General features: G+C 46.6%; 1 protein-coding gene across 1 annotated transcript; it reads left to right on the forward strand.

Moving 5' to 3' along the window:
* Window positions 1-12,451: 12,451 nt before the first annotated feature.
* Window positions 12,452-13,036, forward strand: LOC138354396 (uncharacterized). Its single transcript, XM_069308580.1, has one exon. It carries the CDS (start codon window positions 12,452-12,454, stop codon window positions 13,034-13,036), a length of 585 nt encoding a protein of 194 aa, XP_069164681.1.
* Window positions 13,037-13,981: the final 945 nt, after the last annotated feature.

Below are 13,981 nucleotides of genomic sequence, written 5' to 3' on the forward strand. Positions count from 1 at the left end.
CTCAAGTATAAATTAATATTATAATATATTAGCATATTGTGTATAAATAGGCATAGGTTAGGTGTTTAGGTTCTGTTGGCGATTATTTGTATTTGTAGTACGTGGGTGCAGCATTTATACCGTTGTGATTCGAACAAAATTCGTCAGTGAAGCACTTGTTCCGGATATGTTCGAACGTCAGCAGTTGTGAGTCGTGTGTAAACCGCTTTTCATTCATAAACAGGGCGTTTGGCGGGTGCATGGAATCACTTTTGGATCTTTGGAGGACGGGCTGTATCTGGAACTTCTGTTCACTTGTGCTTCTTTCCATTGCTTCTCAAAGTTGTTTATGAGTTCAATTGCCGCCTTGGTCTTATTGGCCCCCTCCCCGCTCAGCTCGTTGTCGCCGTCTGGGGGCTTAGTGGGCGGCTGCCGGAGTGTGATGCTCCTTGGGACAGTCCTCTGTCCTTTTCTAGCCTTGTGCTCCTGCTGCCGTCCTCTCCAATTCTGCTGGGCATCTTTTCCTTTTCCTTCTGTTTCGTTTTTCTCCCCCCTCTTCTCCTATCTGCTTGCCGTTTCCTGCCGACCTTTTGCTCGTTCTGGTTCTTCCCTTGGACTACTTCTACTTTGACGCCCGGGTGCTTGAGGAGGCATACTCTTGCACCCGTAGAACTGCAGTACCCGACGTCGAGAGCGAGGGGAACCTTTTATTGTCAATCCCCACTTCGTCACTGAACCCGATCTCGACGGACTGTCGGTTTCTTAAGGTGGCGTTTGTGGGGCGTATACTCACGACGCACCCCTAGGAGGCCCCGACAAGATCGGCGATAGCTTCATGTTGGGTGTCCTGCCTCTAATTGTGGCTCCATGGTGGGTGTGGGGGCACATTCGTGAGTGAATTCTTCTTTTCGTCACGATGACAACCCCTGCTTCGGCTTCTTCTGGTTTACCTTCTCAGGCTCGTGGGGTGGGCGACCAAGCCCCCGAGTCGGTCCGTATTGGAAGACCGGGCTCTGTAGCCTCCGCTGCATTGGGCCCCGACCTTGCTCCTCCTTTGGCCTCTCTGACTCCTTCCTCTGGCTCCCCTCCCTCCTCTGTGGTTGGGTCGAGCCCCAAGCCCCCAGTGGTGACTACCTCGTCCCCTGGCGCGGCTCCTTCTCTGGTTGTAACTACTGCACCTTTTAACCCCTCTCTCTCTGGGAGTTCTCACCGCCGTCCTCGTCACGGCCGCCCTCGCTCGATTCCTTCCAGTTCTGCTACCTATCAAGCCTTGTTTGGTCCCGCTTCGTGGGCCAAATATTTTGATCTCCTCCCTCTTGATTCTGCGCCTCCTGACGATTTCTCCCTCCATCGACATCTCATTGATTCCGTGGATGCCTCCATTACTTTCAACCCCACTCGTCTCGGTACACGTGTCGTTGCTGCTCCTTCTCAGGATGCTGCTTCCCGCTTGGCTGCCTTATCCTGCCTTGGCGAGACCCCCGTTCGGGTCTCGAAGAACGCTCAGTTGAATGCCAGTGTTGGCACTATTTTGCTCCCGCCCCATGTTGCGACCGGTGTTCGGGACCTGCGCGACTGCCACGACGATATTCGACATATCCTCGCTGTCCAGGGCCATTCTATTCTCCAGGTGGACACGTTTACTCGTCCCCCTCGTGGTAGTCGCCGTCAACCCCTCCGGGTTGTGAAGATTACCTTTGATGGTAGGACCCTTCCACCCTCTGTCATTCTTGCTGGTGCCAGGTGCTCTGTCCAGGAGTACATTCCTTCTCCTCGGCTCTGCAACAAGTGCTGGAGGTTTGGGCATGGTGCCCTCCGCTGCTCCGGGACTGTCTCTCTCTGTCCTTTGTGTGGTGGCGAAGGTCACTCTAAGTCGGAGTGCGCTTCTCCCCAGGCTCGTTGCCTCAACTGCGGTGAGGCGGTCGGCCGAGCGGACAGCACACTGGACTTGTGATCCTGTGGTCCTGGGTTCGATCCCAGGCGCCGGCGAGAAACAATGGGCAGAGTTTCTTTCATCCTATGCCCCTGTTACCTAGCAGTAAATAGGTACCTGGGTGTTAGCCAGCTGTCACGGGCTGCTTCCTGGGGGTGGAGGCCTGGTCGAGGACCGGGCCGCGGGGACACTTAAAAGCCCCGAAATCATCTCAAGATAACCTCAAGAAGGCCCATCCTACCTTCTCCCGTGCGTGTGTCCATTACAAGCTTGAAGCAGCCGTCCTCAACTTGAAGCACCGGGAGCGTTTATCTTTTCCTGAGGCGAGGCGCCAGGTTCGCCGGCTCCCGCCTTATGCTAATGTCTCTTATGCTCGCGTGTTGCGCTCTTCCTCTCCTCGTCCTTCCTGCCTTCCTCAGACTCATAACCGTTTCCGGGCCTTGGGCCCTGATGCGCCCACTGCCCCCTCCTCTGTCCCTTTGGGTTCTCTCCCGAAGGATCCTCCTCCTGGTCCTCTGTCTGGGGTTCCCCTTCCTTCTACCCGGTCTGTCGTGTCTTCTGTGTCCTCTTCCTCGTCCCCCTCCGATCCTCCTTCCCATCCTCTTCCTCCATCTATCGGCTCTCCCCACCGCCTGTCGGTGCGGGCGGATGTCCATCGCTCTCCTAACGGTCGTCGTGTGTGCTCTCGTTCGGCTTCTCCTGTTGAGACACTGGAATCCGTTGCCCGGTACGTAGCTGCTGGGACACCGGTCTCTTTAAGTCAGAAGCGTAAGCCTGGCTCCTCTCCTTCCTCTTCCCCGGCGGGTAAGAAGGCTTCGCTTTCTTCCTCAGCTCCTCCTTCTGGCTCTGTTGCTCCTTCCCCTCCCGTTTCAGTGCTTGCGCCCCCTGTTCCTGCTATGGAGGTTTCTTTGGCCCCTGCTTCCCTTTCGGTTGCTGCTCTTGCTGGGGTGCGCTCCCCTCTTTCTACTCCCCCTCTTCCTGCTGCTGTCCTTGACTGCTCCTCTCCGTTGTCTCCTCCTCTTCCTCCTCCTCCTCCTCCTCCTCCTCCTCCTCCTCCTCCTCCTCCGGACCCTGCCCGCCCGCCTCTGATCTGTTCTCCCGTTTCCTTCCCTCCGTCTTTACTCAGTTTACCCATGCCCCCTAACCCTGACTTTGCTGACCCTGATCCCGACCCTGATATTCTTTAACGTGCTCTGTTGCTCTTTCGCCTTTGTTTCTTCCTTGTTCTCTGTTTTTGTCCTTTCTCTTCTCGTCGTTGTCCATTCTTCAATGGAACGTTCGAGGTTATTACGCCAATTTCCTCGAACTCCAACTTCTGATTTCGCGGTTTTCGCCCCTTTGTGTCTGTCTCCAGGAGCCAATGCTTGGTGCTCGTCCTGGTCGTTTTCATGGCTATTCCTTTCTCTCCCCTCCCCCAGCCATTGCTGGGGCTTCTAATTCTTCTGCTCTCTTGATTCGGGCTGATGTTCCCTTACTTTTTCCTTCGCCTCTCCATTGTTCTGCTGCTCGTATCTTTGTGGGGAAATGGTACACAGTTTGTTCCATTTATCTCCCCCCGAGTGTCCCGCTCTCTCTTCCTGATTTGAAACACCTCCTAGACTCCTTGCCGGAGCCTGTGCTCCTGCTGGGTGACTTCAATTGTCGTCATTCTCTTTGGGGTGACGTTCTGACGAATACCCGGGGTCGCCTCCTTGAGCCGTTTCTCCTCTCTTCTTCCCTGTCTCTTCTGAATTCTGGTGAGCCCACTCATTTGGACTCTCGGACTCGCACCCTTTCTTGTCTTGATCTTTCTTTCTGCTCTTCTTCTCTTTACTTAGATTTCACGTGGCAGGTTCTTGATGACCTCCATGGGAGTGATCATTTCCCCATCCTTGTTTCCTTTTTCTCTTTTCGCCCTTCCCTCTCTTTCCCTAGGTGGCAGTTTGCTAAGGCGGACTGGACCCTATTTTCCCTCAGTGCTACTCTCTCTGACCTCTCCCTTCTGCCCCTCTCTCGCGCTCTCCTCCTTTTTCATGACACTGTCTTCAACGCTGCCCTCCGCTCTATTCCTCGCTCTTCCTCTCGGGGTCCACGGAAGTGCGTTCCCTGGTGGAATGCGGACTGTGCTCAGGCTGTCCGCTGTAAGCGTGCAGCCTGGAAGAGGCACCGCCGTAGGCAGACGACCGATTCTTTTCTTTTCTTTCGGAAAGCGAGTGCGGTGGCCCGTAGGGCCATCCGTACGGCTAAACGTGAATGTTGGGCATCTTATGTCTCAACAATTACGTCCGAAACCCCTCTGGTCCAGATCTGGAAGCGTATCCGCAAGATAGCGGGTAAGTTCGTTCCCGATGTTTCACCGGTCCTTCACCTCCATGATACTCTTGTGGCGGACCCGTTGCAGGTCGCTTCCGAACTGGGTTCCCACTTTTCTTCTCTTAGCTCTGGTCTTCATCTTCCCCAATCTTTCCTTCTTCGTAAACCTGTCCTTGAGTCTCGTCCTTTAGATTTCTGCACTCATCTTCAGCTTCCCTATAATGATCCCTTCTCTCTCTCTGAACTTCGTTCTGCCCTGGCCCTCTGCGGTTCTACGGCGGCGGGCTCCGATGGTATTCATTATGAGATGCTTCGCCATCTCCCTCCGAGCACGTCTCAGTATTTACTGAGTCTGTATAATCGGATCTGGGAGTCGTCGTCAGTCCCTGAGGACTGGCTCGATGCCGTTGTCCTCCCTGTTTGCAAACCGGGGTCTCTGGGTACTTCCCCTAAGGACTTTCGCCCTATTGCTCTCACAAGTTGTGTCTGCAAACTCTTTGAACGTATGGTTAACGTTCGTCTGATGTGGTTCCTGGAACACCATCACCTCCTCTCCCCTTCTCAATTTGGTTTCCGCAAGTGCCGCAGCACGACAGATGTCCTGGTGAACTTGGAGGTCTATATTCGTACTGCTTTTGCTGCGAAGACCTCCGTTGTTGCCGTCCTTTTTGACCTAGAAAAGGCTTACGACACCACTTGGCGTTATCATATCCTATCTCAACTTCATTGTTTTGGCCTTCGTGGTCATCTCCCTCTCTTTCTCCGCAGCTTCCTCTCTCGTCGTTCCTTTCGGGTGCGCCTTGGTACCGCGCTCTCTCCCTCTTTTCAGCAATACGAAGGTGTGCCCCAGGGTAGTGTTCTGAGCACTACTCTTTTTCTGGTTGCCCTCAATGGTCTTCTTTCCTCTCTTCCTTCTGGTGTCTTCTCCGCTCTCTATGTCGATGATCTTACCCTTTGTTGTCAGGGTGATGATTCGCCTTTCCTTCAACGCCGGCTTCAACTTGCCATTGATGCTGTGTCGTCTTGGGCCACAGGTCATGGCTTCAAGTTCTCTACTTCTAAGACTTGTGCCATGACTTTTACGCGGAAACGGGTTGTTCTTCGTCCCTCTTTGTCACTTTATGGTCATCCCCTTGAGTACAAAGATTCCGCGAAGCTTTTGGGGTTATTCCTTGACACTCGTTTGTCTTGGTCTCCCCATATCTCTTACCTCCGTGTTGAGTGCTCTAAGGCCCTTACCCTCCTTCGGGTCCTGTCCCATACTTCTTGGGGGGCAGATAGGCGCACTCTCCTTGCTTTACATTCCTCTCTCGTCCTGTCTAAGCTCGATTATGGTTGCCCTGCTTACTCGTCTGCTTCTCCTTCTACTCTTCGCCGTCTTGATGCTTTGCACCATACTGGGTTGCGTCTCAGTTCTGGTGCCTTTCGTTCGACTCCCATCCTTAGCTTGTATGTTGACACTGGCTTCCTGTCTCTCCAGGACCGCCGTGATCGCTACTGTCTTCGCTATCTTGCGCGGTCCTTGCAACATCCTTCCTCTCGCCTCTGTCGTGCTTTAACTTTTACCCCTCCTGCGGTTCCTGTTCCTCTTCACCACCTCCCTCTTTCTGTCCGGTTATCTCGCCTAACGGATTCTCTTTCCGTTCGTATTTCTGATGTTTCTCCTCGTGTTGTTCCTTCTTTGCCCCCGTGGAGGGTCCCTCTTCCGCGGTTTTGTACATCCTTGACCCGTATCACTAAAGCTTTTACCCCTCTTACGGTTCTAAAACGCCTTTTCCTCGAGCACTTTTCTTCTCACTCCCGCTCCGTTTCTGTCTTCACCGATGGGTCTAAGTCAGCGGACGGTGTTGGCTACTCTGTTGTTTTTCCTGATCGCACTTATATGTGTCGCTTGCCTCCGGAGACTAGCATCTTTACAGCGGAACTTTATGCTATTCTCTATGCTCTTCGTCTCCTGCTTTCTCGTTGTCAGTCTTCCTTTGTGGTTGTTGTTGACTCTCGTAGTGCCCTCATGGCTCTCGGGTCCTTTAATCCAGTTCATCCAGTAGTTGTCGAGATCCAGCATTGGCTGTTTCTCGTTCACAGTAAATTTAAGTCGGTTGAGTTTTGTTGGGTTCCCAGCCATATTGGTGTGTCTTTAAATGAGCGTGCGGATGCTGCTGCCAAGGAAGCTGTCCGCTCTTGTCCCATCTCTCGCAAAGGCATTCCGTATTCCGACTTTTACCCGGTTATCTATTCCTCAGTCCTTACCCGTTGGCAGGCTTCTTGGTTGTCTGTTACTGGTAACAAGCTACGTACTCTTAAATGTTGTGTTTCCTCGTGGCCGTCCTCCTTCCACCGTAACCGGCGGTGGGAAACAGCTCTGGCGAGGTTGCGTATTGGCCATACTCGCTTAACCCATGGTCACTTGATGGAGCGCCGCCCTGCTCCTTATTGTCCTAGTTGCATTGTCCCTCTTACGGTCGTGCATGTCCTTCTTGAATGTCCTGACTTCCAGGACGAGCGTGTGTCTTGCTTTCCGACCGCCCCTCGCGGTCACCTGTCCCTCGATAGCATTCTTGGTGACTCGGATACTTTTGATATCGTTCGCCTTATGCGTTTTTGTTCTCGTATTGGCATCCTTGGTGATATTTAGCGCCCTCTGATTATTTTGCGCATTTGATGGTGCTACACAGCCTTCCCGGTTTGGTGCCTTCTTTTGATAATTACTTACTTACTTGGTCTTATTGGCGAGTAGCGGCTTTGATGGTCCCGGTTGGCATATTATTTGGGTGACATCGTCAGCGTATGTGATGTATTCTCCATGTTGGGGTTGGGGTAGGTCAGCTGTATATATATATTCAAATCCAAATTTGTATTCAGGTAAAAGTACATACATTGATGGTGAGTTACAAACATAATGTTGGATTTATAGAGCTAGTACACACAATACCTAAAGCCACTAATACGCATAGCGTTTCAGGCCACTGTGTATGTTCAATACAGTAGGGGAGAGGCAGCTTCCTTGTGGTACTCCACTTTCCAGTTCTATTACGTCACCCAAGTAGCTGCCTTTATTGAGCCTAGCAGTTCTGTTGTCTATAAAGCTGCAGAGAGTAGCAGTAAATCTCTGTTGGAGTCCTAGCTCAGATATTTTATATTTTAGTCCTGTGTGCCACACTTTGTCGAAGGCTTTCGAAATATCTCTAAGCAATATATTACACTGATCTTTTTCGACATTGCGTTGCGACACATACCTCATCCCACACTCGCCTACACATTCACACACCACACCCACTTACACATACACACCACACCCACCTACACACACACACTCACCACACCCTACACACCACACCCACCTACACATACACACCCACCTACACATACACACCCACCTACACATACACACCCACCTACACATACACACCCACCTACACACACCACACCCACCTACACACCACACCCACCTACACATACACACCCACCTACACATACACACCCACCTACACACCACACCCACCTACACATACACACCCACCTACACATACACACCCACCTACACATACACACCCACCTACACATACACACCCACCTACACACCACACCCACCTACACACCACACCCACCTACACCCACACACACACCTACACATACCACACACACCTACACATACCACACACACCTACACATACCACACACACCTACACATACCACACACACCTACACACACCACACCCACCTACACACCCACCTACACATACACACCACACCCACCTACACACCCACCTACACATACACACCCACCTACACATACACACCAACCTACACATACACACCCACCTACACATACACACCAACCTACACATACACACCACACCCAGCTACATATACACACCACACCCACCTACACATACACACCCACCTACACATACACACCCACCTACACACACACCTACACATACACACCCACCTACACACACACACACACCTACACATACACACCCACCTACACACACACACACACCTACACATACACACCCACCTACACATACACACCCACCTACACATACACACCCACCTACACACCCACCTACACATACACACCACACCCACCTACACATACACACCCACCTACACATACACACCACACCCACCTACACATACACACCCACCTACACATACACACCCACCTACACACCCACCTACACATACACACCACACCCACCTACACATACACACCCACCTACACATACACACCCACCTACACACCCACCTACACATACACACCACACCCACCTACACATACACACCCACCTACACATACACACCACACCCAGCTACACACACACACCTACACATACACACGTCCACCTACACATACAGCCACCCCACTCCCTCCCCTCTCTCCAACACCCTCCCCCCCACCCCGCGCCTCCAGCCACTGCCAGGGTATGACCCGATGCCTGACTGCATTATCCGGCGAACTCTTCGGTTATCCGAATTCTTATTCGGATATGGTGAAGTGTTTATTCGGCCTCAAAAACTACTGGATAACCCAAAGATTTGGAAAAACGGGCTTCGAATATACACACACACACACACACACATATATATATATATATATATATATATATATATATATATATATATATATATATATATATATATATATATATATATATATATATATATATATATAATAATAGGGGGTACCTCCTCTGGTGCAATTGTAGGGACCCACAGCCTCGAAGAAGAAAATAAAGACTATTCAGAGAAGACCTTATGGATTCTCGCTGAATACTTTAATCTTTTCTTCTACCACCTCTATTATTTTTTGTTATATATTTTGTTATATATATACTAATACTAGTAATATTAGTATTACTTATAATATTAGTATTATAATATTACTATATAACATTAGTAAAATATACACACATATATATATATATATATATATATATATATATATATATATATATATATATATATATATATATATATATATATATATATATATGCGGAAAATCCACAGAGAAATATGAAATGAGGTGAACGTTTCGGCTTTGTTAAAGCCTTTGTCAACACCAGACTGACTAAGGAGAAGGGAGAAGGGGAGGATATATAGGCCGACACCTGACCAACCCATCCCTAGGGTTGGTCAGGTGTAATTAACCAAAAACAGGTATAGCTTAGCTTAGAATGGTCAAAGAGGATTAAGCGGTCAGAGAATAAGGATGAAAGATTTAAGAAAAGCCTCATGAACACACAATATATGAATATACAATTATAATGAGACATTGTAAGCCTCTCTATCAGAGTTGTTTCTTAAATTGTTGTGCAATATTATAACTTAAAAATGGATCAAGTTTGTACATTCCAGTTCTAACATTAAGAAGATTTGGACACTGACTGATTAGAGCAGACTCAATCAAATTCCGTTCCACGAAATCCCCACAATTGGTAATGCTTTTTGCCCCATTCCAGTTAATATTGTGATCGCATAAACTCGTATGTAGATACAATGCATTAGACGTTTGGGCAGTTCTAATACTATAAGCATGTTGTGACAACCGCAATTGTAAGGACTTTCCTGTTTGTCCAAGGTACACAGAATCACAATCATTGCAGGGAATCGAATACACACAACCTGCTGTATCAGGGGAGTTTTTTATTAAATTGGATTTGATCGTACTATTAGTGAACACCAAATTTATATTAAGTTTCTTAAAAATCAGAGACAATTTTTCAAGTCCACTCGCATAAGGTACCACCAATGAGTTAATAATTTTTGGTTTCGCCTTAGGGACGTGATTATAAAACGTACGCTTGGCTTGTACAAACGAGAAATCCAAAAACCTCTTAGGATATTGTAAACTCTTCCCAATTTCATATATTTTAGCAATCTCTTCATCAAAAAACTCAGGGCTGCAAATCCTCAAAGCTCGTAGAAACATTCCTGAAAATACTGCCTGTTTAACTTTACTATGATGATTCGAATAAAAATGAACATACGACCCCACGTTGGTAGGTTTCCTATACACATTAAATTTGAACTTTCTAGTGACTCTATGAATCATAATGTCCAAAAACGGAAGAGTACCATTCTCCTCAGTCTCACAAGTGAATTTTATTGAAGGTACCAAAGAATTGAGTTCATTAAGAAAAACTATCTGGTCTTTGTTGCACGGCCATAAGCACAAAATATCATCAACATACCTATACCAAACCACATTAGCAGGGATAATCCTGGATAAGATTTTTGTTTCAAAGAATTCCATATACAAATTGCTTAAAACTGGGGACAGGGGATTGCCCATCGCCATACCAAATGTTTGTTTGAAAAATTTTACATTAAAACTAAAATAATTGTCTTTTATACACAATTTAATAAGTTCCAATACTTTATTGGTCTGCAAGCTCAAATTATATTTAGGCAGTTCCTCACGTAGAAATTCTAACAGATCATCAGCAGGAACTTTAGTGAATAAAGCGGTCACATCGAAACTTATAAGTTTAAGATCAAAATTTAAATTCAGTGTGGATAGCTTATTAACTAAGTCCACATTGTTTGTCAAGTGTGAGTTGGAAATAGTACCAACTATAGGGGACAAAACTTTGACTAACCACTTAGAGAGTTATATATATATATATATATATATATATATATATATATATATATGTCGTACCTAGTAGCCAGAACGCACTTCTCAGCCTACTATGCAAGGCCCGATTTGTCTAATAAGCCAAGTTTGCATGAAATAATGTTTTTTCGACGACCTAACCTACCTAACCTAACCTAACCTAACTTTTTCGGCTACCTAACCTAACCTAACCTACAAAGATAGGTTAGGTTAGGTTAGGTAGGGTTGGTTAGGTTCGGTCATATATCTACGTTAATTTTAACTCCAATAAAAAAAATTGACCTCATACATAATCAAATGGGTAGCTTTATCATTTCATAAGAAAAAAATTAGAGAAAATATATTAATTCAGGAAAACTTGGCCTATTAGGCAAATCGGGCCTTGCATAGTAGGCTGAGAAGTGCGTTCTGGCTACTAGGTACGACATATATATATATATATATATATATATATATATATATATATATATATAACAGTATATTTTGGTAGCAGTCTTGTAAACATATGTTGAATATGACCGAAAGGGTAAGATTAAGGATTCTAACACGAATCTTCTCAATATTTCTTATGCTTTTCGTCACTGTCGGGGGTAGTTGAAAAATTAACTCTCCAAAGTTCATTTTCACTTTTTATGTATGGTCTGACGCCTAGAAGCGTTTTGCAAGAACATTTCTTACATTTTCAAAGACAATTTTTTTTTGTCTTACTCAGATCGTGCTTATATTCGTTTTTGGGTGAGGTGACAGGTAACAAAACACGAAACACTGAATATATACAATGGGCATATAATCATTGGTAAACATTCTGTCTTCTTGCTAGAGTAAATTATTCGGAGGACCTATGGCGATTTCTCGACCCAGAGATGGCTTCTTAAACCTTGCTGGAATCAACCTCACTGAGGACCAAATTACTCTCTTGAATCTGAGTATAAACTGTCACGGTATGTCCAGACCAAGTGAGGTGGCCCGGAAAGTGGAGTTGGAGATCCTATTGGACGACATATTCGACCTCGAGACGCAAAAGAAGGTTACCACTAAAGACACCTTGCAAGCGGAACTTATTGCAGAAGGAGGAAAGATTCGAGGCAACTACAGAATCACCATACTGTCCCCCGAGCTCAAAGCGGCTGCTAAGAGCCTTCGTGAAAATAGAGAGATAGTCGTCAGGAGAGGTGACAAGTCGCCAATATACATAATTCTTAAAAAATATGAATATCTGGAAAAAACGAACCTCATACTCTCCGACCAAACTAAATTCCAAAGGGTAACGAAGGACACTACAGCCGATTTGAAAACGAAGGTGAACAGAGTGATCGAAACTGTGAACGCCAAGAAACCCGGACTCCACCTGCCAAAGGTTATTGGGGAATACTAACCTGGTTATGCGTATGGGAATGTCAAGACCCACAAGCCTGGACACCCACTTCAGCCAATCATCAGCCAGATACCCACATACAGACTGGCTAAGTGACTCAACTGCTTGCTGACTCCTTATGCTTTTTGCCTGAAGTCTCCAAAGGAATTCGTTGAATTACTGAGAGGAGCACGGACCACAGGGATAAGAGCCTCTTTGGATGTGGAGTCACTGTTTACCAACGTGCTTGTGGACGAAACAATCAGGATGATGATGGACAGAGTGGATCGGGATCCAGCTTGTACCCCTCTTGACATACCAGAGAGCATACTGAGAAAGTTACTCAAAGCCTGCACTAAAGAGGCACCCTTCTTGAGTCCCGATGGGCACATGTATAAGCAAGTTGATGGGGTCGTAATGGGTTCTCCACTAGGTGTCCTGTTTGCGAATTTCTACATGGGTACTATAGAACAGAGGGTCTTAGTTGACATGGACTTGAAACCCGCCATATACTTCAGGTATGTTGATGACATTATTATGCAGGTACCTGATGTCAGACGTTTGCAGCAACTGAAGAAGACATTCGAGCAAAATTCGGTGTTAAGTTTCACTTACGAGATGGAGAGTGATGGGAAGCTGCCCTTTCTAGAAGTAACAGTCATGGAGAGGAATGGAGGCTTCCACACTACAGTCTACACTAAGGAAACGAACATAGGAATGTACCTCAATGCCAATAGTGACTACCCAGTCAGGTACAAGAGGAGTGTTGTCAATGCTTACGTCGACCGAGCTCTCAGAGCTGCGGTTGCAAGCAGGTCGACGAAGAACTCTGCAGAGAAAGGCAGGTCCTAGTTAACAATATCTTCTCTAATGGTTATGTTGAAGACATCAAACGAAAAGTGAAACGCCATGCAACCTCTGACGAGTCAACTAGCACAACACTTGTATCTCCTATTAGATTATTTTACAGGAACTTCTTTTCGACGGCTCACAAAATGGAGGAAAATTTCCTGAAAGATATTATTAATAGGAACGTTATCCCTACAGACACAAATCAGAAGATACAATTGAGAATTTACTACAAAAACAAAAAAACGGCCAACAACTTACTCATAAAAAACTCTCCAGACACCAAACAGAACGCCTTGAAGGAAGCCAACGTCATCTATGCCTTCTCATGCCCACTTGGGGACTGTCAGCCCCAAAGATCTCAATATATAGGCAAGACAACAACATCTCTTTCTAGGCAATTAACAATGCATAAATAACAGGGGCTCCATCAAGGAGCATATAATCTGCACACACAACCAGACCATCACCCGAGACATCTTAACAAGCAACACAGACATTATCGACAGATACAACGATAGCAGGAGACTCGACATCAGTGAGGCCCTACACATCAAAAAGTCAATACCAGCAATCTACAGCCAATTAACACACAATTACATTCTACCCACTTCAAGACCCTGAACCAGCACAGAAGCAAGAAGATAGAATGTATACCCATGGTTATATGCCTATTAAATATATCCATTGTTTCGTGTTTTGTCTTTTGTCACCTATCACCTCACCTAAAAACATTTGTATCCCGTCAACTCACCCAAAAACGAATATAAGCACGATCTGAGTAAGTAAAAAATAAAAAAGTTAAAAATATTGTCTTTGAAAATGTAAGAAGTGTTCTTGCGAAACGCTTCTAGGCATCAGACCCTAAATAAAAGGTGAAAACCCACCACGGGACTCAAACACTGGACTACCTCTTTAGGGCTCTGAAGTATGGTGTAGTAGATACAG

This window comes from Procambarus clarkii, chromosome 62, assembly GCF_040958095.1.
Source record: "Procambarus clarkii isolate CNS0578487 chromosome 62, FALCON_Pclarkii_2.0, whole genome shotgun sequence".
NCBI classification, from domain to species: domain Eukaryota; kingdom Metazoa; phylum Arthropoda; class Malacostraca; order Decapoda; family Cambaridae; genus Procambarus; species Procambarus clarkii.